Here is a 16184-nt window from a genome sequence, read left to right on the forward strand (position 1 = left end):
CAGGGCACCGCCATTCCAAAGGCTCCTCTCCCAACAAAACAAAAGGAGTAGGTGGGTGCTCAGGGCAGTGTTGTGTGTGTGCAGCCACGTCTGGAATTAACAGCCTGGCTGTTTCAAAACCTCAGTCAATGGAAGGCAGGGCAGAGCCAACTGCTTTGCATACAAATTAAACTTCCAAAACTTTAATTAAACTTGTTGTGCGAAACTGAAAATGTTTAGATAATTCATCGTTTCAGTTAATTTAGCTGCTAGTCCCTAATCCTGTCTCATTCTGGCAAGCCAATAAAACTCAGTTACATGACTGTTTGTCCAGCTGCTGGTGAAGTTGCCCTTAAAGAGCTACTGAACTGTGCCAGGGGCTGGGATAACTCTGGGGGCTCTCCCAGCCCATTCCCTGGCCCAAGAATGGTCTTTGGTGTGCTCCCTGGACATTTTTCAGAGCCAAATCCTCAGATGCTTCATGGTTTTCTAATCAGCCCTGTCTGGAAACAGGTCAGCACTGGTTCCTCACCACAGTGTTGCTTTTCCTACCAAGATCCCAAATTTTCATATCCCTGTGAGGCAAAGCACAGAGATTTTAGGCTGCCCAGCTCTGTTTGCATACATGATGTCGTGTTGGCCGCCCTCCAGCAGGCAGTGGTAGGTCTGGATCTCCTGCTCCAAGCGACACTTGACGTCCAGAAGGGTCTTGTACTCCTGGTTCTGGCACTCCATTTCCGCTCGGATCTCAGCCAGCCGCTGCTCCACGCAGGAGATCTGGTTCTGCAGCTCAGCCAGGTATTTGTTGTAGCGACATTCGGTCTCCGTCAAAGAGGACTCCAGGTTTTCTTTCTGAGAATAGAACAAACACACAGGTACCAGGGTTTGACACAGGTACAGCTCTGCTCGTGAGAGCTGGAGCTGTGAATCCTTGTGGCATCACCTACCATAGTGAGCTGGGCTTGTACATTGATTTCCAGGGCCTGCAGCTGACGTCTCAGCTCAGTGACCTGCTTGTTGCTCGACTCGATCTCCTGGCTGCTTGTGACAACCTCCAGATTCACCTCCTCCACCTGCAAGGTCAGAAAAGAACAACCCTTTCCTCACCTCCCCACTGCATCTCCTGGTGTCCAGGACCTCCCCACAGCCCGCAGTGCCCTGAGCACGTCCAAGCTGACACCCTGTTTATTCCATTCTGACCCAGTGACACCACGTGGTGGCCCCTTTGCCATGGATGGAGCACAGAAATCGGGCAGTACAGTTAGATCTGAGCACATCTGTGACACTTGCTGTTATTAGGACACCTCCTAATCCCTCATTTCTCCCTTTCCCCCTTGGGGCAGAGCTGGCTGCAGCTCTGAGGACACGAGGTACCTTGCAGGCGTACCACTGCTCCGTCTCTTTGCGGTTGCGCTCCATCAGCGTCTCATACTGGCACCTCAGATCCTCCAGGATCTTCCTCAGGTCTGGGCCAGGGCAGGCATTGACCTCCACACTCACATCCCCAGTTGCCTGTTTCCTCAGACAGCTCATTTCCTGCAGGAAATATGTGGCTGTATCAGTAATATCCATCCACCCTTGGGGAGATTTTCCTTCTTCTCAATTCCCTGCCGGAGCTGACCTCCTCGTGGTTGGTCTTCAGGCAGCACATCTCCTCTGTCAGAGCCTCACACTGCAGCTGCAGGTCAGTCTTGCAGCTGGCCAGCTGGTCCAGGACGGGCCGGAGGTTGCAAATGTCGGCGTCCACATTCTGCCGGAGACCACACTCGGTCTCGTACCTTAAACCACAGGCAGCAAACAAAGGTCAGCATGGCAGCAAAGCAGGGCAAGGCCTTCAGCTGAGTTTGGGGGAAAAAAATGAGGATCAAGTTCTTTCCCTTCAGACATGCAGCGCTGTGAACATTGCCAATGGTATCAGAGATCTGTTTTACTATGCAGTGTGACAGGCAGAGGTTTGGGATCTCTCCATCACCACCCTTCACCTGCCCTTCCATGGGCCAGCAGGGGACTATACTCACTTCACTCTGAAGTCATCAGCAGTCATCCTGTTGTTATCAATGTTCAGAAGGATTTTGTTAGTCTCCATGGCTGCACACAGGATCTGCAAAAGAAATCGTAAGAGGAATAAGTGGGCTTGCAACTTCCTCTGCTTCCAGAAGACCCCAGAGGAAACACCTACCTGGGGTATTTTATAATGATTCCATATATTTGGGTTATTAATCAGTTATGTGGCATCACAGCAGGGAAACCCATGTGCCAGCTGGGTGGACCCAGCCTTGCTGAAGCATCAGTGCTCAGTAAATGCAGAATCTCCCTCCCACAGACCATCATTTCATATAAACCATTGCTTCAGCTGCCCCTCCAGAGCCATTGCTTTTGCCCTTTGACAGGGCTCTGTGCACATATAGAAGCCTGAAGAAATAGCAGGATTTTCTTGACAAACAAGGATTTACCTGGTTCTGAAGGTCTTCAATTTCCTTGTGGTAGCAGCTGTAGTCCCGTGGCTCACAGATGGGCCCCACCTTGGCATACCACTCCCTGATCTTGCACTCCAGGTCGGCATTATCCCCCTCCAGGAGCCGCACCTTGTCCAGGTACGAGGCCAAGCGGTCGTTGAGGTTCTGCATGGTCGCCTTCTCGTTGTTAGCAAACAGGATCCCATCCCCACAGCCAGCCCCAGCCCTGGGGAAGCCACCTCGAGTGCAGACGCCTCCTGTGCTGAATCCCAGGGCAGAACAAGCCCTCTGGGTGGCTCCGAAGCTCCCACCAGCCGCGCTGCCGGCGCTCAGCTGCTTCCCGAGCAATCCCTCGCTCACGCTGCCACCGGAGAAGCTGCCAACCACAGCACCCAAGTCATAGGCAGCGTGTCTCCCCGAGGAGGCAGAGGAGACTCTCCTGGCAGTGCCAGCTGCGTTGCTGCCTGTGCTGCCCCTGCCCTGGGTGCAGGTGGTGACGACCTGCCTGACAGTGCAGCTCATGGTGTGGGTGCGGAGCCAACAGAGCCCAAGGCAAGTGCTCAGGTCGCTGCAGGATCCAACTGTGATACCTCTGTCCCCTGGTCCTCTATTTATACCAGTCCCTGTGGATCGTGCCACTGGAGAAGGGCTGTTTATTCTTCCTCCTTGTGACCTGGCTAGGAGGTGTTTTCTTTTTTTTTCAGCCGGAAATAATTCCCCAAAGGCGTTTGTCTCCAGAAATCCCACAACAGAAAGATGCTTTGGTTAACAGAAGCGTGTTTCAAAACTACATCAAAAATGTTACTTCCTGAATCATCAGGTCTGACTTGTGATGACAACTCAACAACAGTGACACAAAAACCCGACGATACCCAAGAGTGCCCGGGGAATGAAGCACCACAGCAATTATCCATCCCCGGCGTGGGCGAGTCTACCCGGAAAGTGAAAGCTGTGGGAAAGGCATCCTATCTGACAGAGCCTGTTCGACCCCTTTGTCACCAGAAACGAGGGTGTCCCCTCACTCAGCTGGCCTCAGTCCCTGGGACTAGGGCCAGGAGACCACCCTGGGCCTGCAGTGAGGATCTGTTCCATTCCACGTCACTGTTGGTGGAGTGAACTTCTGGTCTGGGTCTTTAGACCTCAAATGCTCCAGGAGAGCACAGAGGAATATTGCACTGGAATGTACCAGGGCTGGTTTATCCCTTCTCTGTATTCTACATCCATCAAAACATCCACTTGAAGAGGTCTGGGTTGTTTTGCTGCTTTCAAGGGTAGACAAAATAGTCAAGTATTTATCTGAAATATGAAAGGATATTTCCTGGACACCAAACTTGCAGTCCACTGAATATTCACTGCCACAAAGGATGTTTCATAAGATTCCTGAAACAGTAATGTGGAGAATTTCAGGAGATGCATGACTCTATAGAAGTCTGAACCAGTTCCAACCTGCACCATGAAAACTCTCTAATACAATCTAGGTGTTAAATTTAGAAAGTGCAATAGAAAAGGTCTTTTAAAAAGTTTATTAAACTAATTTTTTAGTTCTGGAATGGTAAATTGAGGAAGAAGGGAAATAATTAAAATGTTTTGTCATCTGAATATTTCATTTTATTAATAACATTAATATAGCAATGCTAATATTGCCTGGCTCTCACCCACGTGTGGTTCAGCTTTGGGTTTGGCATCCAGGTCACCTGGACACGTGGCATAAAGAATGTGTCAGGTGCAGCCTGGCTCACAAATATTGCTTCTGACATTTGGGCAAGTTCATTAAGCTCAATTTTATCTTGACACTGCAAATCCAGCACTCCTGAACTCTGGGGTGGTTCTGTGGTTGCCCATCCTTTTTTAGAGCCAACATCAGGAAACAAAGCCAGGATGGTCTGGTGCTGCAGTGATGGCCAGACTCTGCCTGGAGCCAGGAATCAGGGTCAGGCAGGTGCCCACCTGCAGCCTGGTCACAACTGGTCTTTTTTCTACCAAAGAATTATAAAATGACTGCTGAGTAAACATTTAATTTCATTTAATCAAGATTTATATAGTCCTTCACTTCTCAAGGCCAGGTTGGATGGGGCTTGGAGGAACCTGGTCCAGTGGGAGGTGCAGGGGGTAGAACGAGATGGTCTTGAAGGTCCCTCCCAACCCAAACCATCCTGTGGCTGTGGGAGCTCTTCAATGAGGAAAACACCCACAATGAGTAGAGGGGTTTTTACAATTACTGTGAACTAATCAGAGATATTTGTGCTCTCTTCTTTTTTCCTTCCTTCCTTCCTTCCTTCCTTCCTTCCTTCCTTCCTTCCTTCCTTCCTTCCTTCCTTCCTTCCTTCCTTCCTTCCTTCCTTCCTTCCTTCCTTCCTTCCTTCCTTCCTTCCTTCCTTCCTTCCTTCCTTCCTTCCTTCCTTCCTTCCTTCCTTCCTTCCTTCCTTCCTTCCTTCCTTCCTTCCTTCCTTCCTTCCTTCCTTCCTTCCTTCCTTCCTTCCTTCCTTCCTTCCTTCCTTCCTTCCTTCCTTCCTTCCTTCCTTCCTTCCTTCCTTCCTTCCTTCCTTCCTTCCTTCCTTCCTTCCTTCCTTCCTTCCTTCCTTCCTCTCATTCTCTCTTTCCATCAAGCTTTACCAAAGGTGATTAGAATTCCTACAGCTTTTGTGAAGAACAGTAATTTATTATTATTTTCTTGGAATTGTGTGTTCTTCGTGGCAGCTTTATTCCTTTCCAAAATTCAAAATTTTCTTTAAAACCAGCTCTTGCTTTTACATGAGAACAAACCTCAAGCCCTGCCAGCAGTCACAGCCCTCATTTTATTAAAGCCATTTTCACTTTGTGATGAGGAGATCTGCTAATGGTGGCATCTCCATGCCTAATGGAAGGCTCCTTCCAGAATTAGCTTTGATTGACTTCCTGGCTGGAGTCTGCAGACGGAAATTTGCTCCCCACATCCCTGCAGGCAGCCAGGGGCAGTGCCCTGATGAGCTGTCCTTGGCTGACTTGGGAGCCCCTAGCAGGCAGTGCTGCACCCCAGGGGAGGAAGAGGAGCAGAGGAATCACAGGGGAGGAGAGGAATGAAAGGGGAGCAGAGGAATGACAGGGGAGGAGAGGAATGACGGCTCATGAGGATCTCCCGTGGGCATTTCAGGAACAGCAGCACAGGTCTGACCAGGAAAAATTACTACTTCAAGTAACAAATGAGCAGAAGAGCCTCCCCCAGGCACAGGTGCTGCTCCCACGTAATGAGCTTTGTAAAAAACAGAAAGGAAGGGATTATATTTCAGGTTTCCATCAGCGTCCTGGGCTGTGTGACAGGAATGGGGTGGTGGCAGAGGATGGACATGCTGGAGTTATTCCCAATAATTATCAGTCTCAACAGGGCAGTGGAAATGGGAAAGATTCATTTCCCTGGAGGGAAATCCTTTGGGAGTCTCAGAATATCTTTTAAGGCTTAAGACTGTTTCTTAGGCTAATGCAGATGAAGTTTAATGTGCCCCCAAGAAGGGGATCCAGCATTTCATGTTACTACAAATACTCCCTGAATCACCAGGTGTTTTCACATCCAAGAGGACTCCTTGGGGATTCAACAACTCAGGCACATCACCAAACCCCAAATCCCTGCTGGTGCCCAGGCACAGGAGGGCCAGGAGAGGAGCTGGAGCCAGGCATTGCCAGCACTCACAGCCTGGCCGGGGAGAGGCTCATCCAGAGGCACCCTGAGCTCCTCTCTGCTCACTGTCAGCTCAATTTCCATGTTAACCTATGGAAAATCCTGGTGTTCTCAATTTGCAAAGTATTTACAAAGTATTTGCTTATCTGGCTGATGATCTACCTGTCATGCCACTTTCTGTCAGCCTGTTATTGGCTGTACTGAGGCTGATCTCCATCTTGCTGGAGACACCAGGTGCTCCAGGGTCTGATCCCAGCTTTGCAAGTCACTCCAGGCAAATCATTCAGCTCCTCCAAGTCTCAATTTCGTGCTTTGTAGGATGGAAACAACAATAACAACTATCCTCCTCCTTGAGGGCATTGTAAAAACAACTGTCTGAGGAGCACATGGGGCTTTAGAGATTGGAAAGATGACATTTAATTCAGTATTATTCATTGTCAGTGTTCTTGCTATTTTATATTACTCTTGACACAGGCACATCCCATCGATTTCTCTCTATGTCTCCATAATTAAATACCTTTAAAGGATGTTTCAATTTCTTTCCCATTTTAAAGTTTCCATTTTTTGTTTTGTTGCCCATAAAGTTTCACCATCATTCACTGAGGTCTTGCCTCTGTAATTCCCGACTGAATCCTAAAAAGACTTTTCTTCTTATACTTGGAGCATGCAGCAAATCTGTAAAATGCTCTCCAAAACCAATGTTTGTCCATCCCCTTGGACAATTTGTCCCTGTTTCACAGACACAAATGTGTGTAGCAAAGAGTAAATAATAACAAGCAATAAGTTACCTTATAGTTCTGTGGTACTTTCCTGCTTCAGAGCCCTATAATGTCACACAGAGATCATTTGTGCTGAGCTTGGACTTTGCTCTTGCCTGTGATAACAGGGTTACACTGAGCTGTATGCAGAATTAAAGCCTTTTTCATTGATGCAAATATATGTTGATGAATATCCCCTGATAAGGTCCTCCAGGGGAACTGAATCCACTGATTACAAACCAGGCTCTTCCATCAGCTCTCCCAGCTGTTTTTCCCAGCTCTCCTCAGGATTTCATCTCAGGCTGCTCCTGCTGACTGATGTAAATATCTCAGCAGATCCCAGAGATGACTGAGTGTTCTGCTGGATCAATCTCTCCCCTGTGCCCTTTTGGCTGCAGAAGGGGCCACATCTCTCTGTGCTGCCAGCACAGAAATTACTCTTGGACTGACGTCTTCTTTTAGCCTCCTACTTTTATTTAATCAGTTATATTTGTGGTTTGCAGAAAGCTTTTCTGTGTTCATACACTTGGGGCATGCTGCAGATGGTTCAAGACATAAAAAGCCATTTACAGCTAAATGATAACAACTCTCTTCTGATGCCAAAAAAAAAAAAAAAAAAAATAGCAGCAAACATTCAGTTTGCTCAGAATTTCCAGCCTGCAGCTTTGCTCACTGCCAGAGTCTGAGACAGCTTGAGGCTCAGGTAGATTTTTCCTTGATCTGGTTTTTGTTTTTGAGATAGCTCTGGTTTGCTTGGTCTGAAAGACTTTCCCTAAGGAAGGTCTGTCATTCTAGCAAAGGGAGAAGCACAATACAGTCCATGAACTCTGCACTCTGCTGTGTCTCATTCCCTTTTCTGTAATTGCTGAATGATGATACACAATGATAAAACCTCACACTCCCTTCTCTGGAAAGACCTGGCAGGTTCCCCACTTCTTCGATCTCCTTTCCTCTCCTTTGCCTGTCCTGTCATGCCCAGAGTGACATCATCAGCTCTTTCCTAACCTGCTGGGGCCAGGGAGCACCCTGGGGACTGTAATGCTGTGGGGAGACTCGGGGAGGATGAATGAACCACTGATCACCCAAAGGATGAGCAAGCTGAGCCTCTGCTGCAGGAGCCTCTTGTCCATTGTTCTAAGGGAAGCTGATTTAATGCAAACTGCTCCCTCTCACTTTGGTCTGAGCCCAGATCTGTATCCTTGAGGTGTGGGATGGACATAAGCTGATGCACAGGGCTCCCAGCTACCACAGACTAGAAAGCATGAAGTTGGATCAAAGTGATTCCATCAGGTTTTTGGCTCTAAAACAATTTCCTCTCCTCTCTGGCCCTCCCTTGGTCGCTCTCCAGCAGGCGAGTGGGCACAGGCACAGCCAGAACCTGCTGCTGCCCAGCTGAGTCACTAATCCTGAGCAGCAGCTCAGCCTCAGGCATCATTTCTACCTCTCAGGTAGTTTCAGGAAGGGTTTTAGCAGTGATCTGTTACACACGACAGTGATAGAAATTATTGCTACTCATCCCTGTGCAGATTAAGCAATGGTTACTTTAGTTCCTCAAGTGCAGCCCTGGGGCAGCATGAATAGCCCTGTAAAAGTTTTTGTGCCTGACAGTGTGATTTAAAGACAGTCAAAAGAGACAGCAGGCCTGTAGGGATGAGGTTTGCCAACCAGCTGGATGCTGGGCTCATGTCTCAGAGAGAACACCTGACAGCAGCAGTCATGCTGAAGCCATCTAAGTTCTGCTCACAGGAGAAAGTGACTTTTTATGATCCTAAGAGTTTGAGAACTGAGCTTTATTTTGTTGGCCTTAATTATCAGTCATGTGGCACATTGACCTCAAACCTCATCATTCCATAACTGCCTTCCTTTTGTATCACTTACACAGTTTATGTCTTAGCCAGTCCCATGTATTTACAAGCACTGAGTGCATTAGAAAAAAGCTGTCTCAAATTATGTTCGTCCCAGGCAGAACCCCTGTCCCTCCAGGTGGAAGCCATGTCCCTCCATTCCCCTCCTCTCACTGGCTTCTTGTGGTTTCTGAGGACTTTCCCTGGCATGAACAGAGAACCCAGAGGCTTTGAGGGATCACGTGTCAGTGATCAGACAAGACAAGTCTGCAGTTGCACGAGCAAGAAGAAAAAGCTTTATTGTGTCCAGAGACACCTGCATGGAATGAAGGCAACACATGAGGAAGAGCAGGTGAAAGGAGCACACAACCCGACCATGCTTGGCCTCAGGCACTTCTTGGCTCAGTCTGATGCTCTCCTGAGCCAGGGGCTGTCCTAGCGAGTGGTGAGTGCCACCTGCTCCCGGGAGGAGACCACCTTCCCGTCCTGCACCTCCTCCACGATCGTGCGCACCTGGCGGGACGATGTCACAACTGCAAAGGAAAGGGCGACAATTATTCACGGCAGGAAGGAGAGAGATTTCTTAAAACGTTATCAGACAGTGCACATTCTTCAAGAGCTGGTGGAAATTCCACAAGGGAGTGGAAAATGCTGCTTTAAACAGCCCTGCTTTGACTGGGAAAGGGAAAGAACCAGACTGAGTGCAAAGGTGGGTTCTTACCATCTCTGCCAGAGTGTGAGGACATGGCGGAGGAGTACTGGGAGGAGATGCTACAAGAGAAGCACAAAACCAAAGAGATGTTAGGGACCAACATTGGTTGTTGCTGCTACACAGGCTCTGTGTTCAGGCACGAGAAAAACTGAGAAGGCTCATAGAGAAAAAAGTGTTTCTCCACTTGGTCTCTCCTGAGGGACAGAGACACGGCAGCAACATCCCACTACAGCCAGACACCAGGGACAGAGCACTGGGCAGCCACAGCTGGTGTGAACAGAGAAACCAGCCCTGAAAGCTATGACTGGCCTGACAGCCTGGGCACTTTGTGTCTATGACCCATCTCCTCCCAGCCACCCTCCCAGCGAAGTCCCTCACGCACTGGGCATCCTCTCCCTCCAGGAGCCGGCGGTACGTGGCGATCTCCTGCTCCAGGCGGCACTTGACGTCCAGCAGGACCCTGTACTCGTGGTTCTGGCGCTCCATGTCGCAGCGCAGCTCGGCCAGCTGCTCCTCCACGCCCGTGATCAGCATCTGCAGCTGGGCCAGCTGGGTGCCGTAGCGTGCCTCCGTGTCGGCCAGGGTGCCCTCCAGCGCTGCTTTCTGTGGCATGGGCACAGGGATGGGCTCAGGGGGCAGCCAGGCTGGGCACAGCCCTGCCTGCCCCTCCCTGCATGCCCAGCCCCGGTACCGTGCTGAGCTGCGACTGCAGGTCGATCTCCAGGCTCTGGATCGTGCGCCGCAGCTCCGTGATCTCCGTCTTGCCGCTCTGCAGCTGCTCCGTGTTGATGGCCACCTCCCGGTTCAGCTCTTCCGTCTGCAGCGAGGCAAAGCCGTGCCCTCAGAGCCCTGGCAGCAGCCCCAGCCCCAGCCCCGTGCTCAGCACCAGCTCCTTACCTTGCTGAAGAACCACTGCTCGGCGTCCCTGCGGTTCTTCTCCGCCAGGCTCTCGTACTGCTCCCGCATCTCCGCCAGGATCTTGGTGAGGTCGATGCCAGGAGCAGCGTCCATCTCCACGCTGATCTCCCCTCCCACCTGCCCACGCAGGGCAGTCATTTCCTGACACAAAAAAGACACAGCACACGTCAGAGTGACATGGCATCTTCCCATGGTGAGAAATTTCTTATTTGCACCCAGCACAGGAACCCCACAGACTTCCTGGAGGTTCTGCCTGAAGGAATTATTTCTCTCCCCCTTCCTGCTCAAGTGTCTCCTGACGGCCCTAATTCCAGAGACTCCCGTGTGTTTGGCCTGACTGCTTCCCTGGTGCACAAGGAAAGTTTGTAGGTCCTAATTTGTGACTCTGTGCTCACCTCCTCATGGTTCTTCTTCAGATAAGCCAGCTCCTCCTTCAGGTTCTCAATCTGCATCTCCAGGTCAGCTCTGGACAGGGTCAGCTCGTCCAGGACCCGGCGCAGGCCGTTGATGTCGGCCTCCACGCTCATACGCAGAGCCTGCTCTGACTCAAACCTGGGGACACACACACAGCTGCATAAACCACCTGACAAAGCATTTTTATTGTCTTTTCCTTCCCCAGCTCAGTGTATTTTTGCCAAGAATCTTTAATTCATTATGTGTGCACAGCTCTCACAGTGCAGAAATAGCAGTGCTGTGCCCAGGAGGAGATGAACTAATCCCAAATGTCTCACTCCAGTGGAGCAACCCCAGGTGCAGATAAAAAGCACTTTGAACAGCCAGGATTTCCCCCCTTTTTCACAAAAGCTCTTGGAGGTGTTGGACTCACTTGGTTCGGAAGTCATCTGCTGCCAGCCTGGCATTGTCGATCTGCAGGACGATGTTGGCATTTTCAACAGTTGCAGAAAGAATCTGATGGGGGATAAGTGAAAGAGTTCAAAAGTCATTTCAAACACTGAGTGATCCCATCCAGAGAAGGACTGGAGCAGTGCTGGGCCATGGGGCTGGATTTCCATGGGGGCTCTGCAAAGAAGGAGATGGGGTGCTCGTTTCCATCTCCCATCAGCACAGGCTCGGTCCCCTGGGAACACTGCCATGGACATGTCACCCTGCCCAGGTGGCACCTGCAGGTGCTCACACCATGCTGAGCCCTGGCAGCACTCCAGGCTTTGGGAATGGGAGCAGCCAGCTAAGAAGGCAAAAAGGGTTGAGGAAGGGAGGAGTGCCTTGTGCCTACCTCATTTGGCTTTCATAATTACACCTGAGGTGCAAGTATTTGCTCTGACATTATGAAAATGATTGGCCATTTAGTGAGCAGGAATTTCTGTAGCCACGAGCTAATGAAGAGTTGTAAATTCTCCTGCTTCAGGGGATATCCAAGGAATAATCCAGGAATATTTATGTGGTCATTTCCAGCTGAGGGAGGAGAGGGAGGAAAGGATCTGCCTTCCCCTGGATCAGGAGCAAAAAGTTTCTGTGTGACCCAGCACTTCATCACTCAAATCCAGAGACAGCTCCTGCCTCCAGATGTTTCTGTGCTCCATCAGAGTAAACTGACATGCTGGAATCTGCAGAGGAGCTTCCCACATCAAGGCAAGCCCTTTCCCCCAGGGTGAAGCCCAAGAAATTTTAGGAATGTGAGTTCCCCCCAGGGGCTGACCCTGCCCCATTTCCCAGGAATTTATTCTTACAGACCAGGTATGACATTGCCCAACCGCCCACACCTCATTCCCTCAGTGAACCTGAGCTCACTCAGGATGAGTGATAAGGGCTGAGGGGGGCAAGCAATGGCAGGCCAGGGAGGGATGGGCAGATTCTGGTGTTTTGGCCAAAGGACTTTTGTTTAAAATCATCCAGGGAGCTGCTAAGAATAAAGAAACTACCTTGGCCATGACTTCATCTGCTGTATTTTACAACAGGGCGCACACCTGATTTCAGCACCTACCACAGCCCAGTGTGTTCCAACCATGAACTGGACTCTGTGTCTGCACCTCCCAAAGAATAACCATCCCATGGGACAGTTTCTATTTTAACCTCTACCTTTACCCTCATCAAAGGATAGGGGGGGAACAAATCCGATTTGTAGGATATTTGTGAGAATGACTATTCATCTGCATCTGCATATCACTCAGCAGTGAACAGGGCCAGGAGATAACAAGTCCCTGCCTGCTGAGAGCTCCATCAGGAGCCTAACAGGGAGAAACTATGGGGCACAAGTAGTAAGAAGAAAGGCAGGGGGTGACAGTGTGGCAGCAACTATCATCAGGTAACCTGAATCCATCGGCCTCCTTTCCCGCCCCATCTTTCTCCCTACACCAGAACAGTCAACAGAAACCCCATTCTGGAGCCTGGTGATCTGCTGTTGATAGGGACTGTTATTCCAAAGCTCTGCTTCCCATTTCACACTAATTCCCTGCTCTTTGATAAACCTCTCCCCTCCAGCTGTTACGAACAAGGCCCTCTCTTCACGAGTGACTTTGATGAAGATGCCACGTTCATCCCAGCATCCTACCTTGTTCCTGAGCTCCTCAATGGTCCTGTAGTAGGGGCTGTAGTCACGGTCAGGACCAGGTCCCTGCTTCTTGTACCACTCCCTGATCTTCACCTCCAGGTCGGTGTTGGCCTCCTCCAGGGCTCGCACCTTGTCCAGGTAGGCGGCCAGGCGGTCGTTGAGGTTCTGCATGGTCTCCTTCTCCCCCGCCGGCAGGATGCCATCGCCGCCTCCAAAGCCTCCAAATCCCCCTCCAAAGCCGGCCCCGAAGCCGGCCCCATAGCTGCCCCCAAAGCCCCCGCCCAGGGCCCCTCCTGCGCTGCTGCAGTAGCTGCCCCCGAAGCCGCTGCCGAGCCCCGAGACCACGCGGGACGAGACGGAGTAGCTGCCGGAGCCCCCGTGCACGCTGGGGGCCCGGTACCCTCCTCCCCCGACACGCACGGAGGACAGCCTGCTGGAGCCTCCCCCCAGGCTCCCGAAGCCCTTGAGGGAGGTGGACGAGGAGTATTGCCTGACAGTGGTGCTCATGCTGGAGGCTGGAGGTGCAGACAGAGGCGGCTCGGCAGCGCAGCAGCAGCAGCGAGTGCTCTCTCCCCTGCCTCGGGGCCCTTTATAGCCCGGCCAGGAGGCGTTGCCACACTTTTTTTTTTACTTTTTTTTTTGCTTTCTTTTTTTTTTTCGTTGCATTCCCGACGATTTTCATCACTCATAAAACCTGCGCCAACTTCCAGAATCGTCATTTTTACCTTTGTTCTATTCATGCTTTTTGTCATATTCCACTTGAAACTTTTTCTATAACAAAGGGCATCTTTATGCTTCTTCCGTTTCCAAGTAAATTGTCAGGTGTGATTAAAAGGAGGAGGCTCCTTGCTCAGGGCTATGATTTAATTCCCTCTGCATTGCGAGCTTTGAAACAGAGCGGTGCAGGCAGCATTTGAGGGAATAGCTCAGCATCTCCTTTACTGTGGCTTTTTGTCCCAGCTACTGTTTCCTGTCCCTGCTTGGGCTGCCACACACATCTGCAGGGACAGCAGCCGTGTTGTGAGACCCTGAATGCACCTCCAAAGCCCCGTGAGTACAATGGTGCTGCAAGGAACTTGGCTCCCAGTCCTGGAAATACAAGTCCGCTCTTTTATCCACAGGGAGAGGGATGAGGAGTCATGAAAAAGCAATGAAAAGGGAATTTGTGCTCCAGGGCTCACTGGAGTCTTCCCTTCAGAGACCACCCAAGAGTGGGGGAGTGTGGAAAGGTTAGGAAAGGTGATAGGATGGGTTGTTTTCTTTGTGAAGGAGAACTAACAAACCATCCCAAAAGGACAAGGTATGGTGGCTAGCTAGAAATTATGAGATCTCTGGGGAAAATGTTGGATAGCAGAAAGTAGATTAAGGACATAAGGAAAAAGCTCCTGGTGTGTAAACCCTGTGAGCAGGAGCACAAAGCTGACAGGAGCACAGGAGCAGCTGATGCCAGTGATGTTTGCTGTGATGTTTTCTTGTCAGTTGTGAGCAGGCAGGACAGCTTCACTGTGAGCTTGGAGTTTACAGCTCCCACATAAACGGAGCTTCAGGAGAGACAGAGATCAACTCTGGCAAGTAAAAAGGCTCCAGAACCGAGCACAGTGGTGTGGCCAGGCCCTGCTGACCCACAGCACAGGCAGAACCCACCAGCCTGAGTGTGCCTGGCTCATCCTGCAGGGTGTGGAGGGGAAGGGATTGCTCATGTGTGCACACGGTGGATTGTTGGGCTGTCTCTGCAGACAGGCCCCAACAGCCCCTTCCCAACAGCCAAGTTCTTCCTTAGATCATTTGCCAAAGGAGGGGAGAAAGGGTATGGAAGGAAGAACAAAGGTACATTGCTGAGGAGCTCAAAGGGCGCAACTCCCTCCCCTCCATCTGCAGAAAGCTGGAGACAGCACAGGAGTGGGATGTGTCCTTGGAATATCAGGAGCTGGCTGCTATGGAGAAGTGGTTCCCTATCTTCACTGATGGATGGAGACAAGTCCATGCAGCTCGGAGAGCTGGAGGATGGGAGTCGCTGGAGGATCGGAGTCTCCCCGTGCTGGCTCTGTCTCTGTCCCCTGGAGTCAGCGTGTTCCTGTCGTGTGAGCGCCGGGCACAGCGCCAGGGGACGCCCACTCGCTGCTCGTCCTGCCCAGGTGCGGATGGAAAAGGTGCAGCAGAGCGGGGGCGGCCGGGACGTGGCGCTGCCAGGAATGTGCTTCGTCCCCATCTTCATTTCCTCACCTCTGCCCGGGCAATGCCGTGGTTTGTCCTCTGTGATTGCAGCGGTGATGTGGGGAAAGGGGAATGTCAGAGACAAAACCGGTACAGAGCCCCTGTGTGAGTCCAAAGGCTCAGCCTTGCCCTGAGCAAAGCCCCTCAGAGTGGCACAGTGTCACAGTGTCACACAGTCACCTATGTGTCACACACGTGATTCACCATTCTTCCTCTATGGGGAATTGTCTTTTCTTTCATCTTTTGTTTGCCATTGATCTGCTATGTCATAAAAACACACATTGCCCAGAATATCTGTGATACCTTGGTAATGCCACAGGGCAGCAATTAGAATCATGAGCATTAATTAAGAGTTAAAACTACATTAACCACTCAAGGATGTTATTTCCATGACCTCCCATTGAACACAACCACAAGGACTGCATGTTGTTTCTATCACACCCTTTGAAGTAAAAGGCTGAGTATGAAACCAGGTCCTGCCTCTCTTCTTGAGCACGTGCCCACTGTGAGCCCATTTTTAATATTATTCAAAATCAGAATTCCAGTCCCACAGCATAACAGGACCTTCACAGTAGCACAATGGTGTTCAAACATAAAATTGGTCTTACTTTGGGGGGAAATGGAGGTGGAGTTCTGGCTCCAAAATTATATATCAGCAGATGCAGATAGTACCTGGATAATACCACTTCCACTCTTTTTATACGTTTATAAAGTTTGCCCTGGAATCAAATTATCATCAAAAAGTTCCCTAAAATGAGCTGGAAACCACACAATAATGTCTGTTTCTAAAGTGGTCTTTTCTGTCAGAGGAATTCAGCGTTGCCTGAGAAGTCAAACCATCTTTCTGGACTAAATTCCCACTTTCTGAGACCTGCCTCAAGCTGCTGCTGCCTGTCAGCATGAGCCACCCCTGCAGCTCCCTCCTCTGTGGGGTTTCCTAAGGTCAGGACTAATTATTAATGCTCAAGGCAGGAGAAAATTGACATCTGTTTTCCACACCTCCCTCACACTGTGCAGGAGTAATTAAAGCAGGGGATTTCATTAGCAAAGTGTTATTTGTTGTTTCTATAGGAACACAGGTGTGCCAAGACTTTTACAGGAGGAAAATGTAAAGCAAGGGTGAATTCCACTGAGGCACCTCA

General features: G+C 50.3%; 2 protein-coding genes across 2 annotated transcripts; both read right to left on the reverse strand.

Moving 5' to 3' along the window:
- Positions 1-546: 546 nt before the first annotated feature.
- LOC311163241 (keratin, type I cytoskeletal 19-like) lies at positions 547-6171 on the reverse strand (the record flags this gene model as incomplete). Its single annotated transcript, XM_084222011.1, has 9 exons — positions 547-831; positions 927-1052; positions 1354-1515; positions 1601-1757; positions 1998-2080; positions 2433-2811; positions 4486-4605; positions 5250-5440; positions 6100-6171. 9 exons carry the CDS (start codon positions 6169-6171, stop codon positions 547-549), a joined length of 1575 nt encoding a protein of 524 aa, XP_084078137.1.
- Positions 6172-9124: 2953 nt separating this feature from the next.
- Positions 9125-13335, reverse strand: LOC311163464 (keratin, type I cytoskeletal 14; the record flags this gene model as incomplete). Its single annotated transcript, XM_084222320.1, has 8 exons — positions 9125-9222; positions 9411-9460; positions 9784-10004; positions 10093-10218; positions 10299-10460; positions 10715-10871; positions 11146-11228; positions 12829-13335. 8 exons carry the CDS (start codon positions 13333-13335, stop codon positions 9125-9127), a joined length of 1404 nt encoding a protein of 467 aa, XP_084078446.1.
- Between the last annotated feature and the right edge of the window lie 2849 nt (positions 13336-16184).

The sequence above is a fragment of the Fringilla coelebs genome (genome assembly GCF_963513975.1).
Source record: "Fringilla coelebs genome assembly, chromosome: 27".
Lineage (NCBI taxonomy): Eukaryota > Metazoa > Chordata > Aves > Passeriformes > Fringillidae > Fringilla > Fringilla coelebs.